At 40.9% G+C, this 19,794-nt stretch overlaps 1 protein-coding gene across 7 annotated transcripts in view; it reads right to left on the bottom strand.

The window, feature by feature from the left end:
* The window catches only part of LOC122811493 (circularly permutated Ras protein 1-like), a 1,239,209-nt gene that overhangs the window by 386,362 nt on the left and 833,053 nt on the right, over positions 1-19,794 (bottom strand). For all 7 annotated transcript variants that reach the window (XM_044083365.1, XM_044083368.1, XM_044083363.1 and 4 more), the window contains one exon: positions 8,405-8,486. In XM_044083365.1, the coding sequence (XP_043939300.1) occupies positions 8,405-8,486 (82 nt within the window). The remainder of the gene's footprint in view (positions 1-8,404; positions 8,487-19,794) is intronic.

Genomic DNA, 19,794 nt, shown 5'->3' with positions numbered 1-19,794 from the left:
CAGGGGTTCCACCTGTATCCTTCTTGGATAGGAACAATAGGTGCTGATTTTAGTGTCTGCTTGAACCAGACACCCCTAGGAACATGGGTTGAACTTGGCTAGGCTTTTAAGGGCCCTGGTACCATTATAGCCTAGTAACCTCCTATGAGTATCTAGAATGGCTCCTATTTATTTATTTAACATTTGTTGACCGGGAAAGTCCGACTAGGATCCACAGATCCTGTTTTCAGCAGAGGCCCGGGGAGAAATGCTCCAGAAGCATGTCTTTAGAATGTGGGAGGAAACCGGAGTACCCAGAGGAAACCCACGCGAATGCAGGGAGTACATGCAAACTCCACACAGAAGGCACCCCAGCCAAGAATCGAACCGGAGAACCTCTTGCTGTGAGGTGACAGCATTAACCGCTGCACCACTGCGCTGTCCTATGAACTCTAAATTCTGAGCTGGGGTCAATTTCAACTTTTTGTAATTTATAGTTATTCCTAGATAAGTGCACATGTGAAGTACATGGTCTCTTGCTTCTATCAATTGCTACCTGGTTGGAGCAGTAATAAGATAATCTAAATACAGAAACACTCAGAATCCCTGCAGCCTCAAGTGAGATTATACTATTGCCATACACTTGGTAAACACCCTGGGGTCTGTGGTGAGACCAAAAGGGCAAAACTCTGAATTGAAAGTGATTGGCTCCCAGCCAGAAGCGGAGGAATCTTCTGGATTGTCTATTCTTGATACAGTAATATGCATCCTGAAGATCTATTCAGTACATCCAACCATCTTATTCCAATAATGGAAGAATGGACTGTACCATGACCATCTGGAATTTGGTTTGGTGAACTGATTTATTCAGTACACTTTGCTCCAAAAATTGTCTCCAGTCCCTTGTCTTTTTTTGGCACTATAAGGAATCTTGAGTAAATTCAGGACTCTCTCTGGTCAGGTGGGACTCCTTGGATGACTCTCTTTTTCTAGCAGTTTTTTGATTTCTAGAACTGCTTGTTTCCTCTGACTGGGTGGAATGTCAGGGATTTTCTTGCATTATAAAGGGAATTGTATAGCCTCTGGATATAATCCTCCTTACCCAAGCATCCAATGTTATTTGCAGCCAGGCATTTTTGTGCAAGGATAAGCATCCCCCAACTGTCTCTAGGGAAAGGCAACTGGGCCTCCATTCATGATTTACCAGAGAAAGAATCCCCAAACCCTGAGGGCCACCTCTGCTGCGTGGGTTGCACTTTCCATTGAAGTCTATCCCCCTGACCCTCGGGAAACTACCCCCACTTGTCTCCTGAAAAGGCCCTTGAGACTTTTTGAACCACATTTTTCCACTGCTTCTCTGATTCCTAGAGAATGGTCATTAAGGAGTGGAAAAATGTATGCCCATAGCAGAAAGAGTCTTTCCATTGTCCTCACACCCGGATAAAGTTTCTCTAACTTTTGGACCAAACAGGGACAACCAATTGAAGAGTGCATTGATGAATGAAGACTTAAATGGCTTTGCAAAGTCTACATAGGTGCATTCAGGCACATCTCCTAATGGGAACACCAGAACCCGCTGCTCTGGTGGTCCCTTCAGTTGCATGACTAATGAGCCTCATGGATGGATTGGACACAGACTCCAGAGTAGCCAACTGGAAAGCCACCTTTTCTTGGATGTGCTTAGAAATGGTTCCTGTGAGGGTATCCAATAACTCCTTGACCAGATCCTTTTGAAGTCTGGTGAAATGTGCCAAGAAATTCAAGGACCTTAAGGCAAAGGTCGATGAAACATAGATCCACTTCCCAAACTTATCCATTGCCTGAGACTCTCTGTTGAGTGTATGGCTAGAGGAACCTTCTTTGGCTAGTTCATTCTTTGTGGCTGCCACCAAGACCATGGCATCAACAGCTAATCCTTTGGCTCAGAACTGTTTGCCTCCAGGGGTGGACATAATTTTGTCAGGTCTACTGGGGATAGGTTCAACAGTGTCAAGGGCCTTCCATACCCACTGAGAGACCAACTGAATGAGCTCATCAGTGGGTGGAGTCACCCAAGAAATAGAGGGTTGACTGCCAAAGGCCTGCAGGTACAGTGACTCCTCAGAAGAGGGATTTTGGGACTTCCAGTCACCTCTCTGTTTCAATATTTCCAGGATATCTCCAAAGGAGACATCAGGGGGTGACCTTGGGGATCCCTCACCTTCATCAAAGTCAGTGTCTTCGGTGATCGATTCCTCTGGGGAATCCAAGTGCTTCCTCTTACATTTGTTCTTCTTAGGGACCTCCTCAGTGGGATAATCTGGGGAGGCATCAGAAGAGGAGAGAACTGTTATCTGAGACTCCTGAGGTCTTGGCACTCACTGACTCAGTGGGAGTGCAGGATGAATATCTGGCCATGAGGAAGAAAGGGACACTGGCTCCAAAGTGGAAGGCACCAACTGTCTGATTGTGGCAGTCAGAGCTCTCTCCATAGCCTTGGAAGTTGGACCCCCCCCCAAAAGAGAGAAGAGAGCACAGAATCAAGAAAGACTGCCTCAGAACCATAGTCACTCCCCATTCCGAGGAGACAGCGTCCGTGACCAAAGCCGGAGCCAAGGTGATCCATGCTGAAGCCCCAAGGTGCAGAGAAGGTTCCAAAAAAACAGGTGTCTACTTACACCTCCCAGAGCTGGCAGGACAGACATGGCCCCATGGGTCTTCTGAATCTGAAGGGACCAAAGACCTCTGAGCAAGAACCGGTTCTGAAGACAGGATATCTCCAAAACCGATGCAGTCAGTGCCGGATGGTTTGGAGTTGAACGCCAATGCTTCCAATGTCTTCAGAGGAAGAAAACTTGGAGGGGTAAAGGTACAATCCACTCCCACACTCAAGAGGGCTGTGGCCAAAGAGGAACCTGACAACCATCTCACCCAGAATAAGATATTCATCATCCTCTCCATATCATCTTCAGTTAAGCTCTTGGTGGAATGGATAGAAAAGGTGTAGGGTGATTTTGGCCTTTCCAGAAAGGGAAAAGGCAGCCTCCCTGTAAAACCAAAGAAACACTACTCTGAATGGGTGCTGATTATGTTGCAGGCACCAACTAGAAAAACCTTTTCTCTTTACTAATATATGATTTTCTAGAAACATGCTTTGTTGCCTATATTAGTACCTGCTGTGTGCCCTTAGTAAACTGGTGCCTCAAAGGAAATCAAGACCCCATCATCCAGTTGAAATTGATTAGGGTCTGAATATATCAAACACCCCTGATCTTGTGAGAATAAATCCACTCTGTGTGCAAGCATGTGGTAACTGCCTCTGGCTGCTTTCAAAAGTAGAGAGAACTACTATTGCCTAAGCCAGAAGGAAGTCACCACAAAATTTTTGGGCGATTCCTTCTGAATCCCCAGAAGTAACATGAATATCAGTGGAAAAACATACAATAACATTCTTGTCCAAGGAAAGGAAATGACATCTGGTTTCAAGGACTTCTTGCATGGAGTCCTGGAACAGAATCTTGCCAGCTGATGGTTCAAAGACAGGCAGAAAATAGTTCTACTTGAGGAGCTCCCCACAGATGGATAAATCTTGGACGACAACTAATCTAGTTTGCATTCATGAGAGTCTGCCTTTGTTGTGGTTAGCGTGTTGGCAACACAAGTTTGCTCTGACTGGATGGGGAATGCCTGTAGAGTGAGATCATGCTTTGAAGTCCATTCCAAGCTAACATGGCTAGTCAGCAAAGGGGTTATAACCAAGTTCCCCCTTGTTTGCTAATGTACCACATGACTGTAATATTGTCCATAACAACTTGAAGAGGTCCAACGGACCAAAGATGATTCAGAGAGTTGAGTGTCATGATCAAGTCAAGCATCTCTTATATTTATGTCCTTCCATATGTCCTTGGTGTCCTGCACAACCTTGCAATTTTATCACTCCTGAAATTGCTCCTCAAGCAAAGTCTGAAGCTTTGTAGCATGGAGGGAGAAGAAGAGATCTGGATTTATGTAATTTTTCCGTGTCCACCAAGTAGTTTCTCTTCTGACAAATCTCAGCACTGTGACTTGAAAAGACAAAGAGTGTTGGTGCGTGGACCAAACAAACTTCAGATATCATTGTATGTTTCTCATGTGTAGTGTACATGTATAGATCTGCAGTCGTGGGACTCCACATATACCTGCTGACCTCACAAGACCCAAATGTCGTGAAAGTTTTGAAACATGAAGAGAATAAATCTAAGGTAACTTCCCTTAGTCTAGCAGAAGCATATTGGTGCCAAGCAGGAATGGAAATCAAACCAGAAGTAGATAAAAGTCAGGCAGCAACTGAATGTGCCAAAAAAACAAAAAAGAAAGAATATAATGCAAAGGACCAGATGAGATGGCAAGAAATGTGGAAAATGCATAAATATAACTGCAAGTATATAGAAATTCTGGAAGAACCTCATGTTGATCAGGATTGAATGCAGGAATGGTTAAGGAGAGGAGAACTCAAACCAAGAGATGAATATTGGCAGCCTAAGATAGTGGGATACACATACACGTTGGTTTACAAAGTCCATTGAACATGTGGGAGAAACAGACAAATGTAGGTTTTACAAAACAGAATTGGAAACAGTTGCACACCTCGTTGTTGGTTGTGATATACTAATGGCAGAAGGATGGTATACTGAAAGACATAATAATGTGTTAAGACTGTTGCACTAGAGATTGGGATTGTGAAAACATTATGGAACTGAAGTGGCTGAAAAACACTGGAAAAATGAGCAACAAAGCATCATAGAAAATGATGAAGTTAATATCACATGGGATCACCTATTACCAACAATTCAAAAGATAGATGCTAGAAAACCAGATATAGTGGTCCATGAAAAAAGACAAAAGTAGCACTGATCATTGAAATCACCTCACCCAGTTACTGCAGTGTCTTGCATACAGAGAGACCCAAAGTAATAAAAATATCAGGATTTGCAGGAGAAATGACAGCAATATGGAAGAAAGATACACAGACAGTTCCAATAGTAGTAGGAGCAACGGGTCTTATATAAAATAATCTACAATCATATTTAAATAGGTTACCAATACATGTAACTCCATATGAATTGCAGGAGTCATTGATGGGCACATTGCGGGTGCTGCGAAGAACACTTCTGGCTGACATCAAAGATTGAAACAATACTAATTTCATGAACTTTAACTGTACTTTGTCTTAGGAATGGCATCCATTCCTGTCGTAGTATTAGAAACCCAAACAATTTGGAGAAACGCAGTGACCAAAGTCTGATAGGAAAACCAAGTAAATAGATGTGGAAATAGATCTATTTTTTTCCTGTGGAAGGAAAGCTCTTTGAATTGAGGTGTCTAGCTGACACCCCAAGAACATAATCCTGTGTGAAGGGGTCAAAAAAGACTTCTGAATGTTATCTTGGAAATTCAGCTTGTGTATCAGATTTCTCACCTAAGTGAGAGATCTCTGAGACTTTGAAAAAGACTCGGCAAAGATAGGTAAGTCATCTAAATATGAAAAATGTGGATACCCTGTATCCTACAATGAGCTTAACTTCGGCTTGAAACTTTCTGAACACTCTTACTTTAGTGGATAGTCCAAAGGGTAAGGCAGAGAACTGATAATGTGATCCAGACACACAAAATCTTATGAAATACATGAAGTCTAGATGAATAGGAATTTGATAAGCATCTTTTAAATCTAGTTTTACAGGAAACTTAAATGAGGAAGAAGTATCAGCTTGTGAAGTGTCATCATTTTGAACATGGGCCCTATCAGAAATAGGTTTAGGAATGAAAGATCCAGAACTGGTTTCCAAGCATTTTCTTTCTTTGGTACTAAAAACATTCTTGAATAAAAATGTTTCCCAACCTGGGAAGGAAGAACTGGTTCTAACACTTCCTGAGACGTGTTGAAAAACAAAGAAATAAAGGAATCTGGTTTGGTCTGGTGGATAAAGAATTACCCCTAGAATGGAGGGACTTCCTCCCACTCATTTTTAGTGCTGATACATTATTTTCAGAACCTATTTGCCTGAAACTACCTCTTGCCAAAGAGAAAAGTGAGTTTCATAATTTATGGAAAGGAAAGAGAGACTGCCAGGTGGGAGGGAAGGTCCCTTAAATAGCCATTTTGACTTGATGCACTGTCCTTGATTTTGGAGGGTTCCTAAATTATTTTTTGAAATCTCCCTGCTATTTCTTCTTAAACATCTGTTTACCCATATTTTGTTGAGTCTGTTTATTTTGTTTTGTTTTTGCCAAAAGTGTATAAGGGATCATTGAATCCCTAAGAAAATTTAGAAAAAAAGAGGGCTGAAAATCGTCACGATTCCCTGTATCAACTTAACCCCTTTCATCACACTTTCTGATCACCTCTGCAGCAGCAGGGCCAAAAACTAAATCTCTATCCAAAGAACAATTTAAAATCTCATTTTTCACATCATCTGGGAGATTCTGAGAATGCAGCCAGGCAAACCTCCTAAAAACAGTACCAGTGACTAGAGCCCTGGAAGAAGTATCAGAGTCACACACATTGTAAACAATGAGTTGTGACTTTTAAAATGGATGAAACTTATTTAAAGCAGATGTTTCCTTACAATAAGAAAGTGTAGACAAAACGTTCTTCATACTTTCACAATTAGTCACAATAAATTAACATACGAGCCTGACAATTCACAATTCTGAAAAATCAAAGTTGCAGAAGCATACACTTTTTCCCATACTTATCAATCTTCCTATCCTTGTCAGAAAGAGTAGGATTGGAATTATTCAAATGTTTAGCAGCAGTAGGATTAACTAAAGTAATAGCTGCTGGGTCAGGTTTAGGAAGAGTGTACAAAAGTATGAAAAACTGAGGAACTTTATGTAATCTACTTGCCTTTTTTGGTGCAGCAGGCTGTCTATAAAGCGAATTACAGGGTGAAGATTTTGGATATTCCATTTGTAAAAGCTCATAGTATTTTCTGAGGGACAGAGAAGCCTATGGAGACAAATTGCTAGCCTGCTGTGGTGCAAAAGGCTGTTTGTTTAATTTTGTCTTTTTCTGGCTGGAAAAACCAACATTGGGACCAGAAGTTTGTTCCATGGTCAAGACACAAATCATGCTCTTTCCTGAGGAAAACAAGCTGCACAGGCAACTGTTAGTAATTTAAAGCGGACAAAAGTCCCTTTTTTCCCAGTAAAACACAGTAAAAAGCATTTTAATACATTTTTCTGTCTCTAAAAGGTAAAATAAAGATTTTTTCTACAGGAAAACTAGTTTTCAACTACTTTTACCAACTTTTAAAACTGACAGGAAAAAAACGTGTGCTCCTATTTAAAAGTACAGGCGGTCAGTTAAACAAACTTCTAATAAAAAATAACATTCCTAACCAGGAAATTAAAATTAAACAATACATATTAAAATGGGGAAGGTTTTTCCCCTAAGGGAACTTATCTACCCAGCAATGGAACAGCACAAGTCGACCATCAATCCTTGAAAGCCCATAGACTAGCATTCTCTTCTGCAGGAGAGAAATCTTGGAAGGGCTTTGTGCTCTAACCCTTTTTTTAAGAAGCTCAGCTCAAGCTTCTTTATGGCTTGAACATGTGGAAGGTGTCCTGAAGCTTTGGAAGCTAATCAGCTGTCATACCCTTGTCAGGATATAACCCATATATAGCCAACGCTATTGTAGCAGTGATCAATATGATGAACATCAGACTGTCTTCAAAGTGATTATGTCTAATAGAAGGATATCTGGGCTGCTGACTTTTATTTTTCAAGAATCTTACTTTGCGTTCTGTAAGGACAATATCTCTCCAAGTCCATACACCTTTCATCCTTTTTCTCATGAACTGGGAGTAGGGAGGGAGAAAGCCCATCTTTCAAACCTCCATTCGGTGTGAAAACACAGGAAGACTGTCTTTTAGGTGTTGCTGTGTTCAGATACGATCAAGTTTTAGACAGATGGTGCTGCGGTAGCGTTGTCGCCTCACAGTAAGACGCTGTCCGGTTTGATTCTCAGCTAGAGTGTCTTCTGCGTGGAGACATGCGTGAATGGGCGTACTTTCGTTGAAGGTTGTGTCAGGCTTAGCAAGCCAGTACGTAAAAATCAACTGCCAATCATTAGCGGACCGGAGTTCCGCTGCGGCGACCCCTCACCGGAAAAAGCCGAAAGACACAATTAAAGCTTTTTACTACTCACCACCACTCAAGATTATGGCTGATTATTTTTATTATATTATTAGCTGTACATAGCATTTGAAACCTTTGCAGTCTAATGACCAGTTCTGGAAAACAAAGTTATTTGTGAGTGATACAATCAAAGAATGCTTATATACTGCAAAAGACAGGGAGAGCTCTACAGGGTGGAGAAAGGGTGAATGTATAGATGGAATCAGGCCTAATACACCCTGGAAAAAAAATAGAATGTAGCAGCCTCACATATCAGTAACTCACCTTTGACCCTGGCATTTTTGAAGCCATTGCTATAGATAAAAGGGCAGCTGGTCCAAGTGCAGTAGAGCCTTTTTCCTGCAACCTGCAAGCAAATGACAAACAGCAAAGATAGAATTCTTAAATGCTAAGTTCCTTCATATTAAAAAGTCTGACCCAACCACCATTTCTTTTTCAAGTACTTCTTATTTCTTCTTTTCTGAGATTAACATTTTTGCTCTTCCCTGTTTCACTAAGCATGCATCTTTAAAACAACCATCAAAATGGGGCACAAACAAATTAAGTGCTAACACAATAAAGATAAAAAACATAAATAAAAATGTAGCATAGGATAAGAACTTACGTTGCTCATTATCAAAACAAACTTGAGAGAATTTTCATGCTATTTACATATTCTTGAACTGTCCAGAAAGGAATGCCCTGTAAATACCTTATATGCACATCATACTGTGGCCTGCATAACTGCACCTCCTCTCAACTTACTTGTTTGAAAGAATATTTACTACACACATATGAGTGTCACTTTGTAACATGCTAAGATCAGTAGCTAAATGCTGTAATGTTTACGTGTAATATATTGTCTGAGAGCTCTTAGAAGTAAGTATAATTTTTTGTGCAAGAGATTCAGACAAGTACTACTTAAAACTACTGTGATATAACACAATATTAAAACACAAATATGTACAGATGTACATGTATGTGTGCATGCATGTGTGTGTATATTATATATATATATATATATATATATACACACACACACACACGTATATATATATATATATATATATATATATATATATATGTGTGTATATATATATATATATATATATATATATATATATATATATATATATATATATATATACATACATATATGTATATAAATAAATATACACACACATGCATTACACAAACATATATGCACACAAGCACAGCTGAAAATGTCAAATTTGCAGATTACTAAATGTTTTTGTAGGTGTTTTTTGCTGGCTACATAGTTTCCTGATTGTACAATATTTTGACTCTAAGTTAAATATTTGTGTGGTCTGAATGCTGTGCAGTTCAGTACATATGACAGGTTACTTAGTTTGTTTAAATGGGGTGCGCTTTCATAGCACAATAATTTCCAGTGCCCTCTTCTGATGTGAGCTAGCAGTGATTTCTCTCTGAAGGGAGAGTTTCCCTTCCTTGAGCTGATGTATGAGTATATTGACTAATCAACTTCATGATCACCACCTTACTTTTGTCATAATGAAATACAGCCCAACTTCAGTGGTTAACAGAAAACTAAAGTATAAAATATCTTCTGCGAGAGCAAATAGAAGCTGACCTCAACCCAGCAAACTAGAAATCTCTAACTTACATACACAGATTTTCTTTGCAGTATCTTAACAAGATAGTAATTGATAGCACTATAATATGCACTAGTCAGACACGTCTGAGAAAAAAAAATATTCTTTACATCAGCACTTCTTTGTGAGAAACCGCATCATCTAGTGGGCCAGCATGGAAGGCAAATAACCTGAGAAGACACACACAAAATAAAAGAACACATTACAGACTGAATAATCTTCCCCTTGCTTATGTCAGACAATTAACAGTCTGCTTTACTAGACCTGTGAAATTTGCCATTACTGTGCATCTGATTCATGGAAAAATGGCAAAATAATTCCACTGTTTAAGAAAGGTGAGCCTCAAACTTGGCAATTACCGACATTAGTATACTTCGCTCAGTGGCAAAAATGCTTGAATATGTAATTCAAAAACAAGCCGGCCCATCAAATACTCTCCATCTCCAAAATACTAAAGAACCCTCAAAACATATGACAGGAAAACTACTGTTAAACCAGCAATAAATCTCCTAAACTCACATACAACAATATACACTCCCCGACAGTACAGTTGTGTAAGAACGTACCATAGGTTCACAGGTTGGTACTAGGCTATCGGCCCTAGGGCCTATACAAGCCTAGCCATAACAATTCCCTGGCTATTTCTTCCCACAGTATTTACTTCCCTGGACCCCTATCTAGCTGACTGACATGATCCGTGGGGTGAATTTCTTAATTTTCTTACCATAACATTAGCTTTCCACTTATCACTGTTGCAATATCCTTTACTATTAGGATATCCTGCCAAGGGTAGTCATATGCCTGGACCCTTCCATGCACCATACATCAGATGTATATCACACATCCGAAAGCATAAGGTAAATAAGTGGCATACAAGCACAAAACTCTTAAAACTGAACTGCTCCAGAACAGGGGCAGTAGACTAGGCAAAAGGAACATGGTACATGTACATCAAGAAAAAAGAAAAGCAGTCCCCCCACCCAGAGGAGAAAAAGAGAAAACCTAACAGAGGAAAGCAGAGTGGGATGGAATACTGCAACAGTGATAAGTAGGGCATCTGCCAAAAAACATGGAGGATGGACCTAGAAAAACCTGCTCTAGTACTTGAAAAGACATTCAATTAACAGTGCTTAGTTGAAGTATTCACAGAAGACCAAGTAGCAGCTCTCAAAATGGATCAGGTCTTGAGACTCTTAAAAAGTTCTAGAAGAGGCAACTGCCCCGGACGAATGAGCTTGAACAGACTAAGGAATCAGTTTCCCATCCCACGCCTTATTAATCCAATGACCTACTATGTACACTACACCTAAAACCTTATTTCTTATTCCTCTACCTTTCTCCCTTCTCCTTCTATATCAACTTACCCAACTCCCTAATTTCTCATACTCCCCTCCCTTTCACACTACCTCCACCTACCTAAGAATGAACCCCCTCTATACAGCCCTCATTTCTCGTCACCTTTGTCCTTCTAACCACCATCTCCTATTCCACAGAAAGATTCTTTACACTCCAAATATACACCCCCTTTTTTGACACTCCCCATACATCCACCTCTCCTCCCCTCACTACAAACACTATGACCTCTAAAAGACTACTATCCTTACTTTATGATCTACTGTCAATCCTCCTCTCTCTGGGGACATTCACCCCAATTGCAGACCCCCTGCCATCCAAACAATAAACTCCATTTCACCCCCACCTCAAACTATCCACAAGTCCCCCCTCTTGGCTACCATCAATACCCAAAGCCTCTGTAACAAACTTCCCAACCTCCATGCTTGGCTCTCTCATAATAACTGTGACATCCTTTGCATTTCTGAAAAGTGGCTAAGGCCTCATCTAAACGACACTGAAATAATCCCCCCACTACAAACCTATTAGGCATGACAGAACCATGAAGAAAGGTGGAGGAGTAGCCATCTCTTCTCCTCCTATCTAACTTTAACACCCTATACCAACCCCATACCTAAATTCTAACTTTAACACCCTACACCAACCCCATACCTAAATTCTAACTTTAACACCCTACACCAACCCCATACCTAAATTCTAACTATAACACCCTATACCAACCCCATACCTAAATTCTCCACAGCAGACATGACCGTTGCTCTACTAAAGATTAATAACCATAAAAGTATAGTCATAGCTGCACTTTACATCCCATCCAGGAAACAATACCCCCATTCTAGAAGACATACTTTCCTGGTTCTCATCAAACATTTCTAATGAAACAATCATTCTAGGGGATGTTATCAACTGGTCTTCTGTTCACTCTACCACTACTTCCCATAACGTAAACCTATATGGTTTCTCTCAATTAATCAAACTCTCCTACCCGACCCAATAAAGACAACTCTTCCAGTACTATTCTGGACTGGATATTAGTCTCCCACCCTAACAATATCACTGGAAGTGGTATTTTGCCCTGCTCCCTTAGTGACCACCTTCCTGCCTTTGCAATTCGCTCCCCACCCCCCCTACACTTACTGCATAACTGTATTACAACCTGTACTCTCACTAAATTTAACCCTCACTCCTTCTCTGACACCTTAAAACTAATAAACTGGAGCCTTTTGAAAACACTTCCCCTAGACAACACTGTCGACTACTTTAGTTCTGTATTCACCAACATATTAAATAGCTTTGCCCCTCCCTAAACTAAAAGAGTAAAATCCAAAATTGCCCCTTGGCTCTCCAAAGGTACCATTAGTCTTATGCACGTTCACTTATTCAATATAAACAACTGCACAACATGGTAAAACAATGTATTCACTCTGATCATAGATTCTAATTACTCAAAGGTCCAAAACAATTATAAATCTAATCCTAAGAAAGTCTGGAGTAGTATCACCACCCTCTTCAAACCTGGCAGAAAAGACAACCCCTGTCCTGACCCTACTGCTCCTAACCATACCATAGCCACCAACTTTAACTCCTTCTTCATTGACTCCATAGCCAAACTCACCACATCTTTCCCTGTGAATTCACTAACCTCTTCTGCCTCGCTCTCCACTAACCCCTCTCCCTCTGCCACCAATTCCACCCTCCCCCTCTCTCCACCAACCCATCTGCCTATGATCCCACCTTCCTCCCTTCTCCCTTAAACCTATCTCTGTCAACACTGTTCAAATACTTCTCAGTAAATTAAAACCTTGCTCTAATGCCCCTGATAACCTTTAATCAAACTTTCTAAAGTTAGGTGCTGACAGCATAGCTCACCCCATCTGCATTCTCATCAACCGCTCTGTCCAAGAATCTTGTGTACCCTCCTTTGGTAAAAAGCATTCATCATTCCCTTAACACAAAGGAGGCAACAACAATGACATCCCCAACTTCTGCCCCATAGTCATACTCTCCCCTATCTAAAAAAAATACTTGAAAAATTTATTCACTGACAACTTCTTTCCTTCCTCATAGACAATAACCTCCTATCCCCTACACAACCCAGTTTCAAACCCCATCATAGTACCTCCACAACCCGCTTATCTTTCCTCGACAATCAACCATATCAAAGACTCTGGTAATGTTGTATCCTCTCTATTTTTAGACTTATCAAAAGCCTTTGATACCATTTCCCATAACTTATTACTGTCAAAGCTCTCACACCAGACATGTTACAGTTTTCCCATGTAAAATGTTGCATTATTATAAAGATAGTATCTCCAAAGGAAAGTTCTTCCATTTGGGAATCAGGGGAAAGAGAATCTTTATAATCAGAACCCACTTCAAGAGAAGACTGAGTCTGGCAAAAATAAACTTAAGACTCCTGCCCAAATCTAAATATTCATCATCAGAAAAAGAAGACTCACCAGTCCTTTTTAGGTGTAAGAAGGAATTCCTATAGGTGAAATGACTGACAACCCATGAGGAGGCGTCAAAGTCATCACAGCTTTAAAAAGACCCTGAGTAAAGTCTTTCCATTCTTTCTGGGGGTCCTTAGCAAGTGGAGAAATATGACTAGTTTTCTGATTCTTTTTAACAGGAATGTCCACCTGTAGAAACCTCAAAGGTTTTGAGTCCTGACTTACCTCTATTAAGGAACCCAGGACTTTTTCTCATATAAGAATTTGTGAAATCCTCCCCAAGCCCTTCCAAAATCACCAGCTGAGGGTCCTCCTTCTTGTCCTCAATGAATGATGGTTCAGCCCCAGTGGACATGTGAACTTGCCCCACATTGGCCTCCAACAGAGTCACAAAAGCAGAGGCAAGTATCTGAACCAGACGGTCCATGGTATCCTCATCAGACACAATGGAGTATCTAGCAAGGGCTGGACTGCAGAAGTCTCCAGTTTCAATTTGTTTGACTTCATTAAAGAAAGTTAGATGTCTTGGCAGGAAGATTTCAAAGACATGGATCCCTGAGCAGGAAGATTAAGATGTTGATTTTCAAGGTAGACCAAGAGAGAGGAAAGATGATTGGGCAGGGCCTTAGGGACAAAGGTCTGGGAAGTAGAACACACTTTATAACTGTTTTCAGCCTAACTAAAAAAGGACACTTGTCATGTCTGTCCTTATGGGAATTCAGTCTTTCACAATTACATTTCCCTTTCCTAGATGACATGTACCTTCAATAAAATACAGCTAAATAAAAAGAAGAGTCCCCAGTGGGGTACTATTCTACTCAAAATCTCGGCAGTCTGTGTACAACCAGAAGACCAAAATCAAAACATTGCATTCAGACGGGCAGCAAAGAAGTTCTGAGGATTTTGCGCTTATGTACCTACTGATTCTGGATGTGGACATATGTCTGATGTAAATGGAAGGGTCCATGTTTTGGTATGCTGGCAAGACGTTTAGGTACCCTTGGCAGGATATCCCAGTTGAATGCTGTGACAGGGATTAAGGAAGGAATGACATCATCAAACTGTAGAATGGCTTTCCCATCTGACCAGTCAAACTCAACTAAAGCAATCAGGGAAGGGAAAAAAATGGAAAAAGAGCTCCTCTCACTAAATTTACTCTAGTGAGCTACCTACAATAAAAACAAAAATGAAAATGCATCCTCATGAGTTGAGATTGAATAAAGTTTTTATAAAATTTCACTACAAACAAGGTAGATGCTTTGATCTCTTTGAAGCATCTGGAGATATCTTCCGACAAATGGAATCAAACACGGTTAAAAACTAGAAGGCACAGTGATCAATCATCAGTTAAAACAGACACTGTTAGTGTTTCGATGACCTCTTTATTTTACTGCTTTGAAATTCATGTTGCCATTTAGACTTGGGCTTATGCTTGTATTCAGATAAACTTGCCACAATCTCCTTATTCTAAAAAAGATCACCTGTTTCCTAAATGATAGTATCCAGATAATACATAAACATAAATATTTAAAATTACTACACGCAATAGAATGCTTAATAAAAAGCATTTTTTTCTTAATTTTACTAACATAGTTATTCTCTTAAGTAAAGAGTGCTTTGCTCTACATGGTACATAACAGTGATTTGTTCCACATTCCTCTCCACCCTAGCGTAATCTATAAACACCAGAAACTTGCATACTGAATCAACACTCTAGGACCTTTCTGAAATCATATGAAAGTCAGTCTGCATAACCTCACCAAATTCCTTTTCAAGCTTTCATTCCACAACTGTTAAACAAAATGTTCATGTGTGGACTGCTTCCTGATCTTTGGTGACACAGTAGTGGCACAATTTACATATTAGGCCAATCAGCCTGACCAGTATTCCATGCAAAATCAAGGAGACTGCCACAATGGAATACAGCCAAAATAACACAAGGAAACTACTTCTGTCAAATATGGAACAGTATGAGTTTAAGAAGGGGAATCTTACTTTTGAGTGATGGCATTCTCTAAAAGGACATGCCAGCTAGTGCTACTGACAAAGGGTTGAAGCTATACACTGCTTATCAAGACCTTCCCAAGACATTCAGTTCTACCCATGATAAAAGAATAGCTGATTGCGTGTGCCTTCTGTGGAAGGTTGGGCTCCAGGCTAGCAACTCAACACCATAAAACTCCACTGCCAGTCATGAGCGGACAGGTGATCTGCTGTGGCAACCCCTAACCAGGAAAAGCCGAAAGAAGTGTTACTTCATAAACAGTTCAGTGGAAAACAAGTGAGTAAGCAACGGGATGCAACAAGTCAGGGAAGGGGATCACCTCTCCTCACCAAAGCTGGGTTATCCATGGCAGCCCACAGGTATCTGTTCCAATATTACACTGGTGAGTCTGCACCACAATTGGACATATTAAAAATGTAACTCTTAAATGATAACACAAGCTCCTTAAATTGTCAGTATTACCAAACCAAAGTACATTTAAAGTTAAAGGAAAATGTCTTGCATGCTTTTGCAGAGAAGCTACACCTTTCCTTCCTATATGACCCCATGTGCCTCCAACACCCTTGTTGACTAAATACATCAGCTCGGATGTGCCTGTAGCACCCCAGCTAGCTTACTCTGTTAGCAGTGAGGTTTCACTATGGTGGATTAGCAAAGGGAATTGTTTCACTGTAGGATCAAGTGTTCACTTTATTCTATGTTGCTACAGCCTTGGAGTTGATGTACTGGGCTGGAGGGATGTGGTCACAGCCTTCTACACTGGTGTGGCAGCCTCAACAAAATGCAAATTAATAGTACAGGCTGTATTTTACCTTTTACTCTTCTAATGGATATTTTAAGTCTAAGTATGGCATGCAGTGTTTCATTATTTCTCAGCTCTGTGTTCACTGAGCTATGCTGTGATGTGAACTGCTTCTATATATATCGTCAAGTCCTCCTTGTGGATTACCTTGCCTCGCAGATATGAGAGAGAAAACTGGGCACTGGATAAACAAATATACTGTTAGCACAGTTACTTGAAAAAACATACTGATATGCTTAGAGATTGCCTTGAAAACTAACTACTTGTGTAATAGTAATAGAATTGCTTTTAACACTAAGAAAAATAGCAGAGATGCATATGGCAAAAAGTTCATAAATTATCATTACAAAATAAGTAGTCAGACCATGAAAGAGAAGCCATCATTAAAAACCTAAGGAGAATATTAAACAACAACCTAAACTGTGACCAGGGTGTATCTACCAAAGTCAGAAAAGTATAACTTCAAAGGGAATGTCTAGTCACTCCAGAGAGATCACTGCTTTGTTGTATACCTCATCAATTTGTGCCATCACCGAGCACTGTGGTATGTTCTGTAGGCTTTGACAACACACCTGAAAAAGATTGAAAAAAGGTAAACTGCCCCATTAGCACAGCTAGGATGGGGCGAGAGGGGCAGCTGCCCAGGTGCCAAGTGTTGAGGGTACCATCAGCTAATACCAATTGCCAATGCAATACCAGCTTTTAAAAACGGTACTGTATTTGCAGTCAAACCTGAGCACTGTAGCACTCAGTGTGTGGTCTGAACTGTAGTAACTGCTTACATTTTAACAAGCAGTTTGCTACAGTTTAAAAGTGAAAAAAAATCAGTTTTTTAAACTAAAACCTGACCGCTGTAACCACTCTGTGCAGGCAGAGTATAAACTGCAGCAGCTATTTGCTACAGTCCATTAGAATTTTTTTTTTTTTAAGTAAAACATGACCACTAACAGTCCCACATAGGCAGGGTATAAGCTGTAGCAACTGTTTGTTGTAGTTTATAATGAAAATAAATTTTAAATTTTTATTCTTTAATAAAACGGAGAGGGTCAGGGGCACAGCAGATAGCACTGTCGCCTTACAGCAAGGAGTTCCCTGGTTTGATTCTTGGCTAGGATGCCTTCTGTGCAGAGTCTGCATGTTCATAGGTTGGTACTAGGCTATCAGCCCTAGGGCCTATACAAGCCTAGCCATAACAATTCCCTGGCTATTTCTTCCCACACTATTTACTTCCCTGGACCCCTGTCTAGCAGGGCAACTGACGTGATCCCTGGGGTGAATTTCCTTTCTCCCATCCAATCGTCAAGGTTCCTTTTGAAGAGGGCCAAAGAGACACTCTACTTGATATGTATGGGCAATCTATTCCAGAGTCTGGGGAGTCTCTGGGTCAGGAACCTATCCCTCCAGCATGTTTTGTTTATTGTGATGACAAGGTTTAGATCCCTGGAGCGTGTGGCTCTGAGGGATTGGGATTTCTTTAAGTGTAGCATGTCCAACAGCTCTGGGTTTGACATGGCCTTGTATGTTAAGCAGAGATTGCCTCGGAGTAGACGATATGCGACAGAGTATAGCTGGAGTTTAAGGCAGTCAGCATAGGGCATCTGCTTTAGGCCTATGATTCTTTTATTGAGGTATTTCTGTGGACTTTCCAGTTGTTGCAGATGTCTTGAGAGGTACATACCATAGTTGTATTCTATAATGGGTCTACTGAGGGATAAGTACAGTGGGACAATGACCTCCTTTTTTCTGGATGAAAAGCCCTTAGTGATGAGGTGTGGCACACAGAAGGATTTCCTGACTGTTGTGGCTATGTGGTTATCGAAGGGGAGACCACTGTCCACCTGTGTCCCTAAGTGTCTTATCACACTTTCGGTGTTTAGTGTACTGCCACCTATATGGTAATTCACAGATACATGTTTTTTCCCAAAGGGGATAACTATACATTGCTTGGCATTGAGCTTGAGCCCATGGATCTGGCACCAAGTAACTGTTTCTGTAAGGCCCTTTTGTAGAGTATCCACATCATTTGGGGATTCAATAATGGCTCCCAGTTTGCAGTCATCTGCGAACTTAGCCAGAGTCCCTTAGTGTTGGCCTGTACTTCAGAGAAGTAGATGCCAAACAAGAGCGGTCCCAAGACTGATCCCTGAGGTACTCCACATGTCTGGAGCTGGATTTGGAGTCAGCTACTTTTACAGTGTGGGTTCTATCAGTAAGCCAGTTAGCAACCCATTGTGTGACGTAGGGATTAATGCCCAGCTTAGTAAGTTTATCTATGATTCCAGAGTGGGGGATGGTGTCAAAGGCCTTGGCAAGGTCTAGATAGGCTGTGTGGACCACCTTACCCTTGTCCATGGCTCTGGAGACTGATTTGAAGAAGTCAATCAGGTTCAGGAGACAAGATCGGCCCTTCACAAACCCAAACTGGGTGGGGTCCAGTGTTTGAAGGTTGACAATGTCTTTGTTTATAAGTTCCATGATAATACACTCCATGGCCTTGCAGATAAGGCTTGTCAGACTGATGGGACAGTAGTTTCCGGGATCCAAGGTGGATCCCCCCTTGTGGAGTGGGAAATCTGTAGCTCTGTGCCACTCAGTGGGCACGAAACCTGAGGTGAGGCTATGATTAAACATGACACTTAGGTGAGGTGCCAGTTCATATTGTAGTTCATGTAGTACACAGCCTGGGATGTCATCTGGTCCCATGGGTGCTGTATTCTTAGCTTTGGAGAGTGCGTTTTTTTACCTGTCTGGCCGTTATTACCAGAATTTGGCAATCTTCCGGTACTGAGATGGGCCATTTAGGGGGTGAAGTTGGCATTGAATCGATCTGCCAGGATATTGGCAATATCCTTGGGATCAGTATATTTAATGCCATTCTGTTTTAGCTCAGAGCAGATCTGAGCATTGTCATTTAGATTCTTGACATAGTTAGAGAATGCCTTGTGGTTGTCTTTGGAACCTTTGGCAATTTTATTTTTGTAACTAGCTTTGGAGGATTTTATGAGGGATCTCAGTTTCTTACTGAGGCAGGGAAGGGAGTTTTTTTACATCCTGGGATTTTCCTCTTTTCTGCAACAGTTTCTTCCTTTTGTTGTAAAGTTTGTTTATGGCAGAGGACCACCAGATTGGCTTCCTTTTTTTGGATGAGAGCATCTTGGTTCTATTTGGGATGGCACGATTCATACATGAGTGGATGTGCTCGTACAGTGCCTTAGTGTAGGATTCAGCAGTTGGACTTTCAATTCCCATCTGCATGGGTGTCATGAAGTATGTCACTTCTGACTTGAGTAGCATGAAGTTGGCTTTGGAGAAGTTTTTTATGGAGGTTTCCTTACTGGGGGGTGGGGGTGGGATGTGGATGTTAAGGGTGATTAGCTTATGGTCAGACCTGACTATTGAGGGGGTGACCATAGGTGTGGAGCATCGAT

Source organism: Protopterus annectens, chromosome 9.part0, assembly GCF_019279795.1.
Source record: "Protopterus annectens isolate FY-2018-M chromosome 9.part0, PAN1.0, whole genome shotgun sequence".
NCBI lineage: Eukaryota > Metazoa > Chordata > Ceratodontiformes > Protopteridae > Protopterus > Protopterus annectens.
The sequence above is the reverse complement of the archived record's forward strand: the minus strand, read 5'-3'. Positions and strand labels throughout refer to the sequence as shown.